Below are 10,472 nucleotides of genomic sequence, written 5' to 3'. Positions count from 1 at the left end.
CTTTGGCGAAGAGCTTCACAATGAGGTGAATGAGACTAATTGGCCAGTAATCGAAGAGGGACTCGGCATCGAGCTGCTTAGGCAGGAGGTGCTGAGTGCCTTGTTTAGCCGCTGGAAAGCACACCCATTCAGAGCGTAGAGCTTGTCGAGGACATCGCAGATATCATCATTGATTATGGACCAACAAGAATTCAGAAACTCGGCCGTGAACCCGTCCGGGCCTGGTGCCTTGCCCACGGGGAGCCGCTTGATGGCCTCCCAAATCTCGTCTGGGGAGAACAGTTGCTCAAGTTCCGCGAGGTCAAAGGATGGATGGCCCAAGGCAGTCAGGTCAAGGGTGAAGTCGCACTCCACAGGCGAGCTCAAGACAGAGGAGAGGTGCGAGAACGCAGCCTGCGCCAAAGCGGCATCGCCCGAGACGTGGACTCCATTGTCAAGAAGCCCAAATATGCGGTTTTTGCTACTACGATGGGATGCCCGGATTTTGGAGATGGCGGACGCCGCCTCGCTCGCATGAAGCCAACGTAGGCAGGCGCGCTGGCGCGCAATGGAACGCTCGAGCGAGGCCAGCCCAAGGTATTTCCGCTTGAGCTGGTGCTGGAGCCAGGTTTCCGCCGTGGACAAGCGCCTAAAATCTTGGGGCTCATCAAGGTGAGGAATGAGCTCACGGGGGACCCCAAGTTGGGCGGTGATACTTTAGATGAGGCGAGAACTCCACCGTTGAAGGCCGCGCGCCGTGGCTCTAAGGCGGGCAAACACGCGCCTGAAGGGGTCCGAGTCCGGAGCGACGGATTGCCACGCGCATTGACAATTTCGTGAAAACCTTTGAGGGAGGGTCAGTAGCGCTGGAAGTGAAAGCGCCGACTTCCAGCCGAACAGGCAGCGCAGTCGAGAAGGAGGGGAGAGTGGTCCGACGGCACAGAAGTGAAGCAGTGGAGGAGGCAGTTGGCATGGTCCAGCTCCCAGGACGGGGTGCACAACACGCGTTCATTGCGCACCAAGGTGGGGTTGTCTTGTTCATTCGACAAGGTGTAGCGGCGTCCGTGGAGGTAGATGTTGTGTAGGCCATGATCCGAGATGAAGCGGCGGAAACGGTTCATCGTGCACCTATTTATGCGGTCGTTGTTCTTATCACGAGCAGAAGTAATCATGTTGAAATCGCCCCCTAGGAGCCAGGGCCCGGCGATGGAGGTGCGGAGCTGCTGCAGCTCAATAAGGAAGGCGGGCTTGGCATCGTCACCTTGGGGACCGTACACACCGGTGATCCACCAGTGGGCGCCGTCGGTGGTGGCAGTGATCGTGGCCGAGACGTGATGATCGCCAACAATTGGATTGGATAGGGAGATCACGACGTTGTTCCAGGCAAGGATGATGTCGCTGCGGGTGCCATCCGCGGGTAGCCAAAAAAAACCATCGAACGAAGATCCAAGAGTATCGCGAACAAGCTCCAATGAGACCAAAGCAAGTTTTGTTTCTTGAAGACATACAATACAAGGGGAAGCTGAGGCAATTATAGAATGAACTGCTGCGTGTTTGGCTCCATTGTTGAGACCGCGCACGTTCCAGAAGATTACTTTGAGATTGTCATTCATTGGGAGAGGTTGGGGGCGCTGGGGGCGTGCACGCGGGCCGCGATCATGCCGCAGAGGGGCATGGCAGGGTCAAGGGCGGCGCAAGGACGTTTAGGACGGATTGCGGCACCTGCCACCCATAGAAGTCGGCGAACGCGCGGACGACATCTGCGGCGAGGGGGTGCTCGAACAGCTTGTTGTACTTGTCCATGATTTAGTCGCAGAGGGTCTCGTCGTCCTTGATTAGCCCTAGGCGAAGGAGTACTCGCTTGGCCTTGGCTTCAGAGTCTAGTCCTCGGTCAGACTTGGCGATGCGGACGCTGCGACGGGGAGAAAGTTGGGAGGGAGCGCCGCCCTGCCCCTGCGCGGGCCCGGCGTGGCCAGGATTGGCTCCACCGCAGAGCTGATGGAGCTGAGGAAGCCTACCAGCGGGGATGGTGGGGCCTGCATGGCAGGGGAAGGGGGTGTGGCACACCCTAAACCACAAGTATTTCCTTGTAGCTTCTTAACTTTTTCCAGATGTGCATGAAACTTTTTTTTTACTTGATACAAAATTGCAGTAGCAAACTCTTTACTGTTTTTTGGGTAAACACAATTAGCAGAACCTTGCCACACCTTGTCTACTAAGTTGTCAAAAGCCACAAATGGCTTGGTGAAATTAGTGGCTGTAACCCTGGCAAGATTTGAGTCTACGGCATGTGAAGCGAATTAAGAAAGTCTGACATGCCATAGTTGTGGCAATGACACAAACAATAGCCATAGACAGTAGTCAAACTTGTATGGCAAAGTTTAACCCTGAAAATGTGTTTATGGTAGAGTAAGAGGCTGTAAAGTGCAGGAAAGGTATGACTGAAAAGACAGTAACAAGATGGGAGTACCCAAAACTTGTAGCGCCAACGTCAAATCATGTTTCCAGATCATTAGGGCCTAAGAGCATCTCCAACAGCCGCGCTAAACTAGCGCCGCGCCGCAAAATAGGCCTTTTTAGCGCGCGCGCAACGCGGCGGCTCGCTCCAGCGGGCGCGCAAAAACGGCGCGCGCGCGATAACGGGCTGGGCGCGCGGTCAAAAACACTTATCCGCGCGGTGTATTTGGAGCCAGCTACAGCGCGCGGCACACTCGAGCGCTCGCGCCCGCACTCTCTCCCTCTCCTCGTCCTACGCCCCGCGCGCGCCGGCGCCGGCGCCCTGCCCCCCGCCATGGACGCGCACACCGGCGCCCCGCTCACCCCGCTGTACATCCGCGACCCCCCCGCCGCCGCCGCCGCCGGAAACCCTAGCGCAGCGAGCGCTGGCGTCGCCACCGCCGGAGCTCCGCCGAGCGTCGGCCTCGCGCGCAGCCTCTTCTTGCCGCCGCGGATGACTACAGCGCCATGGGAGGCATTGGTGGCTTTGGAGGCATGGGAGGCATGGGTGCACCTCCGGCCGCCATGGGAGGCATGGGTGGCTTTGGAGCACCCTTCGAAGCTATGGCCGCCATGGGAGGCATGGATGCACCTCCGGCCGCCATGGGAGGCATGGGTGGCATTGGAGCACCCTCCGACGCTATGGCCACCATGGGAGGCATGAGTTTTGCTTCTCTCATGGGAGGCATGGGTGCACCTCCGGCCGCCATGGGTGCACTTCCGGCCGCCATGGCTTCTCACACACATTCCCATGAAGATGCCGTTGAAGATCTTGCCAACACCGTCGGAGCTTCACATGATGCGGTGCGTGATGAGGATAGGGAGGAAGGTTCATCTTCGGAGGCGGAAGAGTCGTCTTCGGAAGATGAGGACGAAGACGAAGAAGAGGAAGATGAAGATGAGGCTTGATGTGTCTTTCATGTCTTGAACTTTTAGTTTGCATTTGAACTTGGTTGGATGAACTTGTGGGCATGATTTTGATGAACTTGTGGGCATGAATTTTTATTCATCAACTTGTTTGTGTCAAATTTTACATGTTCATTTTTGTCAAAAATATCCATATATGCAAAATGCCCGGCGAGTCGCGCGCGCTGTATTTTTGCGCTCTGCTGGAACGGCGCGCGCGCGCAAAAAGGTTTTTAGCGCGCGGCACTATAGCGCGGTTGTTGGAGATGCTCTAAAAGATCTTCAATCAAGATGATGTCTTGATTATGAGTCACGATAATAAAATGAAGATGGAAAATGACATCTAAAATTCACGGGAAATTTGGGGTTTGCTACATGGAGTGATAGATATCTAAAATAGCCAAAAATTATCTAGTGCTGAACTCTAGGGTGCATCACCATCAGATTTGTGTACAACTGCGACTAATAGAAAGCAAAAATATAGAAAGAAGAAGGTTGGCGAAAGTATCCTTCTAATCTTGAGCTCAAATGCTCCTGTCATGAACAGTAAAATCAAAAAATAGCAAAAAATTCTGATTTTCTTTTGTGGCAAACTTTAAGAAATGTTCGAAGTGCATGCAAATTTTCATCACGAAATCACATGGGAGCAAGTCATGGCAAAAAACACAAAATCAGAGCTCCAAAATGCATTTGAAAGTAACATTTTCATAGTATCGATTTTTTTTACCACGCCTTGCACCAATGTGATTTTGTTATGAATTTTTGCATGCACTCCAAACATTCTTTAAAGTTTGCCAGAAAAAGATTTCAGAATTTTCTGATTTTTTTAAATTCGAATTTACTGTTCACGCGGGAGCATTTGAGCTCCAGCTTAAAAACTCCACATCCGTACATGTACCGATGTATACTACTAGCCTGCTATACAAAACTGAACATTCATAGGTAACGTTTCAGCCTTATCACGAAAGCTTAGCTGCATCAACGCTGGTCAATTCTGCAGCTTCATAGTTAAGTAGCTTGTACAGCGGGAGGAAATATGGTGCTATTGATGCCAGCACAATGCAAATTAATGCTGCAGTTCCCACCCACCAGGCAAAATGTGGGATCCCGAGCAAAAGTTCGTCGCAAACTGCACAACAATGGAAATCACACACATTGTATTAGACAATGCTGTTTAGGTGCTTGCATCAAACTATCAATATAATCTATACAAGGGCAGGCAATGATGGCCAAGAGCATAGAAATGGATAACCAGATCTAATAATTTGACAAATTCAAAGAGAATGACTGGAACTATTTTCAGTGAAGCTCATGCTATGCAATTTTCTAAATTCCTTTCGTGAGATGACGACGGTGAATGATTTATAATAGAAACCACTGAATATGCGCAAGCCAGAGTTTACCAGACAGGTTTGGGCCTACTTATTGATGTCATCAGATGGTCTCAGAGTAAATAAGCTGCACATTTCTGCTTTGTGAATACGGAAACTTACTACTTATAGTTATTGTTGTTTATGTGTACAGTATCACTGCACCTACTCATTTATGCTAATTCACATGTCCTTGGAGTAACCAAGCTTACCTGTATAAAAAAATTAATCGCCAGGACGAAAACGAGGAATCGTGAACCTAAATCGAAGATTCCAAGGTCTATGTATAGAACCAATGTGCAAGAGCCCGTTTTAGATATTTCCAACTGAGAATTGCTTCTGTTGGAATTCATAATGTATAAACCCAAGATCTCTACTAGGGCCAATTCTCAAGACCACTCTCGAATTTTTATCCATTAAAGCCAGTGACCTAGGCTGCAGGTCATCTCCTTCACCCATACAATTAATCATACACATTAGTATTACAGGTTAATTAGTAGTATAAATTAGTATTTCAGGCTATCCTTCACAAAAAGTCTGTGCTTGGAGTGATTATAACAAATGATAATGTGGCGAAACACACTTGGAAGGGAGGCTAACATATTGCTTTTGTAAAAAAGAACTGATGCCACATCTATTCTTCACATGCCCCTTTGCTCGATTAGTGTGGTGAGAGATTTTTGTGGCTTTGAACCTTGTGCTGCATAGAAGTATTTCTAATATGTTCGGGAATTGACTTTTGGGTATTGATAGACCGCTTAAGACGCAAGTTCTTGTGGGAGTGTGTGCTCTTTGTTGGTGGATATGGACGAGTTTAACTAAGCACAGGGTTTATTTCCCCAACATGGATGGCGGCTTAGCAGTAGACTTTTGATGCATGAGTTGTAGCATGGGTGTATTGCTTCAGTCTTTATGATGAGATAATTTTGTATTAAACTCAACCAATAAATAAAGAGACAGTGTGCATTGCTCGATGCCGAGGCCAGGAGTGCAACCTCCTATTCGAAGAAGGGAACAAAATCGGTAAATTATTTTGTTGTGTGAAAGGTGTTATCCAAATTTCAAGCACTTATTAAGCCTGTTAGTATTGAGGTTTTCTTCCTAGTTAAACCGGGTAACAAACATTGAGCAATGAGTAAGGTCAGCCAAGATTTCAAATAAACGTGTTGCTGAAACTAAGATTCATTCTATGGTGTTGCACAAAAATGACCAAACTACCTACCAGACCAACCTAATGGTAAGCTTGCTCAGCATGGTCACTACAGTTACTAAAATTTCTGTCCTAGTTAGACTAATCGGATATGAATGAATACCAGCGGAAACAGGAAACATATATAAACACTGCTATTAGCATACCAATGGCTATTCAGTTCTAAATATCACTAGGGAAATAAACTGTAATGGAACGGCACCAGCATACCAATGTTGAACAGGGCAAGCTCTCGCTCTGGCACATTTGGCTTTGCAACCACACCCTCAGGCTCCACCATGACAAGAACATAAACCTAAATTCTCGATCACAAACAGACATTGTAAAATCATCGTTGCAGCCTAACAACAGATCTGGTTAAAGAGTTACTGAATACCAACCGGCCTGGTGCTCTCAGCCTTGAAAACTATCTTCTCCGTGTTGAGCAACCTCCTGTTCTTACTCCCCAAATCCTCAACGGCATTAGGATCGTTCACGAGGCGAATGGAGAAGCTGGACGGTATCTATAAACACAAGCAGAGCCTTCAGCAGCCAGAAGCTGCAACTGACTGGTGAAAAAGGTTCCTTATCTTCTTCTTTTTTTTTTCAGTCGATGGGAAGGGCGGGATCGTACGGAGGTCGGGTAGGAGATCTTGATTTCGTACCACGCGGGCGGCCGTAGCCCGGCGAGCCTGTAGAGCCTCCGGCCGTAGCGAAGCGGGATGGCCTCGCCCACCAGCTCATCGCCGACGCTAAGGGCCCTGACCTCCTCCAGGCTGCTGCGGGGGTACAGACGGGGGAGGTGTTGGCGCACAGTACAAGGAAGAGCCGCGGATGGAGGCAACGAAAGAAGCGCACCTGCGCGCGGAGCAGAGCAGGAAGAGGATGGTCAGGAGGAAGAACAGGCGGCGGCATAGCGATGAGAATGAAGGCGGCGGAGATGGCATTCGCACGGCGGGGCACTCTTTGGCGACGGCGAGATGTCTTCTGTTTGGTTCGTAGGATTATTGAATAAATTCTTCTACATACGTGTAGTATGATAGTACATAATCCTTGTATGCGAAAACCCCGTTATAAATACAGTTTTACTAAAGCATATCTAGATATACCCTAAGTATTGCACATCTAAGTCATACAATATATTATTAAGATTTCACATGAATATTTATGCAGGCATTTTCTTTTGTCTTGTTCTGTTTTTTCCTAATTTAATTGAGTTGCTTGCCTTCTTTAGCACTTGCTATACTTTCAAAAATTGAGTTGGGATTGTCCAAGGTATATCTAGATTGTGCAAGTATTGCACATATAAGTGAACCTCGTAATTTTTTGCAGGAATATTTTCAATCTATTCATTTTCAATCATGACAATACAATAAACATAAAAAATAATAATTACATACAGATCCATAGACCAACTAGCGACGACTAAAGCGAGCCGAAGGCGTGCCGCCGTCGTCGCCCCTTCCTCACCAGAGACAGACAAAACATTTTGTAATAGACAGTCGCAAAGTCGTCATGCCAAGTCCTTATAGGACCATCGCACGAGGACAACAACAGTAGTCGTTGAAGAGTAGCGTAGATCTAAAGGATCCTACCAGAAGACACACGAACGTAGACAAACTATGATCAGATCCTAGCAAATTCATCAAGGACAGATTCGCTGGAGACACACCTCCACAGGCCTACCGACGATGTTAGACCCACCACCGAGACGGGGGCTCCACGGGGAGAACCCTATTCCATCTTCAGGGAGCAGTCGTCATCTCATCTTCGTGAGAAGGACACAAAGCCTAAGAAAACTCGAAGGGACATCTAAAAAGAAAACTTTCCTGCCAGCAAGGGTCATCATGACCCTATGGCCACCGAAGACAAGACGGTCCGGCGACGGTGCCGATGAAAAAAAAGGGACTCGATCAAACGTTAAAAAGAAGAAGAAAAGGGAACAAAGAAACTATCCATGTGAATCTTTGTGTAAAAATAATGATATATTTAGTACAAAGTTGAGTCATCTATTTTGGAACAGAGGGAGTATGATTTATTTGTTCTTGGGGAAAAAATATCTTGGTTTCAGTTCTTCCTTTAAAGGCTATCATCTTTTTTTTTTGCAAACTAAAGGCTATCACCCTTGATGATGTATGTTTTTATTAATTCAACTCCCAATTTGTTCATTTGTAAGAATTGTGACATCATTTATAACAAGAGGGATTACTTCCCAGGGGCATCATCCATCCAAACATTTGAATGAGAGTATCTAGCTAGCTTTGCTACCTCATGTGCAATATGATTACTCTCTCTATTACAGAACTCATAGATAACATGCATGAAGTTCAAGGACATTGATAGCAGTCATCAAAAGCAGCACTTGTCACCAACGAAGACCTCCCTTCATGCATCGTAGATATCACCTCAGACCTTGATGGTGTATGTTGATTGTTTAGCTCTTGCTTTAGATATCAAGAAATAAGTTTTTGCCTCCCTTTATATACAAAGAGAAACCAACACATTATAGAGGAGCCGAAGAGAAACCTCAAACGGTTGAACATACATGGTAAAAGGGTAAAAGGAAATGGTCAATTGACCTACCGGAGCCCCACCCATTGAAACGCTCGTTGACAGAGGCCGAGGCAAGACAATGCAAATAGACAAGCGACAACCAACACAGGGGAAGAAGCCATCATCCACTTTTAAAGGGGCGAACCTTGTCACAATAACACTCATCAATCGCCGAACAGGACCACTTGCCGTCTTGCCCTTGCACGAAGACAACCGACTCGTCGGATGCCGGAAAGTTCACCTACCCGAATGACAACTGGAAACTAGTCTACCAAAGAAAGAAGAGACCCGATCACGCCCATCGATGCTATGCACCCACACCATAGGCACCACCGCCTCCGTCCATGAACCGCAGCCACAACAACCTGTTGAGAAAGACCATGACTCCCAAGACAGCGACACCAAAGCGCCACCATCGCTAGATCCGGAAGATCGAACCAAGGGTGTTCACTCCGAGGCAAAGGTGGAAGGGGCACAATCCACATGACGACCCAAGAGGGAAACGATGCTCGCGGACATCACCATCACTGACATCAACACCGTCGAGCATGGCTTTCACCGGTTACTTTTGTAATTGTGGCACACTTTATTAAAACTCAAATAATAGTTACTCTCTATGTTCCACAATGTAAGACGTTTTTGCAAGCTACACTTTGTGGGACTGAGGGAGTACATCTTTAATTAGTTTGGCTAAGAAAAAACCAGGAGGTTCATCATCCCAAGAAATGAAAATTTGGGAATCAAAAGACTTTCTTGCTAAAGAGTGTGCAACCCTGTTTGCCTCTTTTGGGCAGTGAAAAAAATTAATAAGCTCTAGGAAATCAAATACAAAAAAGTTATTAGGCACCTGATGAATTGGTGCTCTATCTTTTTCGCGGGAAAATAGTGATATGTCTCCAACGTATCTATAATTTTTTATTGTTCCATGCTGTTATATTATTATTCTTGGATGTTTTACAATCATTTTATAGCAACTTTATATCATTTTTAGGACTAACCTATTGACATAGTGCCCAGTGCTAGTTGTTGTTTTTTACTTCGTAGAATATCAGTACTAAACGGAATCCAAATGCCACGAAACTTTTTGGAGATTTTTTTGGACCAGAAGACAACTTGAGAGCCGAGGAAGCACCTGGAGGAGTCCCATGGGGCCCACCACCCACTAGGGCGCACCAGAGGCCCCTGGCATGCCCTGATGGGTGGCGAGGCCCATGGAGGTCTCTTCCACCACCTCCTTGCTCTATAGATTCTCAGATATTCCAGAAACCCTAAAGGAGTCGACAAAACACAATTCCAGCCGCCGCAAGTTCCAGAACCACAAGATCCAATCTAGAGCCCTATTCCGGCACTCCACCGGAGGGGAACACGATCACAGAGGGTTTCATCATCCTCATTAATGCTCCTTCGATGATGCGTGAGTAGTTCACCATAGACCTACGGGTCCGTAGGCAGTAGCTAGATGGCTTCTTTTCTCTTTTTGATTCTCAATACAATGTTCTCCTCGATGTTCTTGGAGATTTATTTGATGTAATGACTTTTTACGGTGTGTTTTGTTGGGATCCGATGAAGCTCGGGTTTATTATCCGATCTATCCATGAATATTATTTGAGTTTTTTTTGATCTCTTATATGAATGATTGCTGTAGCCTTGTATTTTTTCTTCGAATCTTTGGTTTAGTTAGGCCAACTAGATTGATTTTTCTTGCAATGGGAAGAGGTGCTTTGTGATGGGTTCGATCTTGTGGTGTCCTCACACAGTGACAGAAGGGGTAGCGAGGCACGCATGTATCATTGCTATTAAGGATAAAGAGATGGGGTCTATTCCTACATGAATAGATCTTGTCTACATCATGTCATTGTTCTTATTGCATTACTCTGTTTCTCCATGAACTTAATACACTAGATGCATACCGGACAACGATCGATGTGTGGAGTAATAGTAGTAGATGCAAAATCATTTCGGTCTGCTAATCTTGGACG

The 10,472-nt window shown here is 47.0% G+C and overlaps 1 protein-coding gene across 2 annotated transcripts; it reads right to left on the bottom strand.

Annotated features, from left to right (window-relative positions):
• Nucleotides 1-3,705: 3,705 nt before the first annotated feature.
• Nucleotides 3,706-6,989, bottom strand: LOC123137463 (uncharacterized). Of its 2 annotated transcripts, none has more exons than XM_044557235.1 (5): nt 6,799-6,989; nt 6,575-6,716; nt 6,342-6,464; nt 6,172-6,256; nt 3,706-4,510 (listed from the first exon to the last, which is right to left on the bottom strand). In XM_044557235.1, the coding sequence occupies exons 1-5, from the start codon at nt 6,885-6,887 to the stop codon at nt 4,341-4,343; spliced, it is 609 nt and encodes a 202-aa protein (XP_044413170.1). In that variant the 5' UTR covers nt 6,888-6,989; the 3' UTR covers nt 3,706-4,340. The 2 variants fall into 2 exon arrangements, with proteins under 2 accessions (XP_044413170.1, XP_044413169.1); XM_044557234.1 differs by having other exon boundaries at nt 6,575-6,719; nt 6,799-6,985.
• Between the last annotated feature and the right edge of the window lie 3,483 nt (nt 6,990-10,472).

This window comes from Triticum aestivum, chromosome 6B (genome assembly GCF_018294505.1).
Source record: "Triticum aestivum cultivar Chinese Spring chromosome 6B, IWGSC CS RefSeq v2.1, whole genome shotgun sequence".
Classification (NCBI taxonomy): domain Eukaryota; kingdom Viridiplantae; phylum Streptophyta; class Magnoliopsida; order Poales; family Poaceae; genus Triticum; species Triticum aestivum.
Note: the sequence above shows the minus strand (reverse complement) of the source record. Positions and strands in the feature narration are given on the sequence as shown.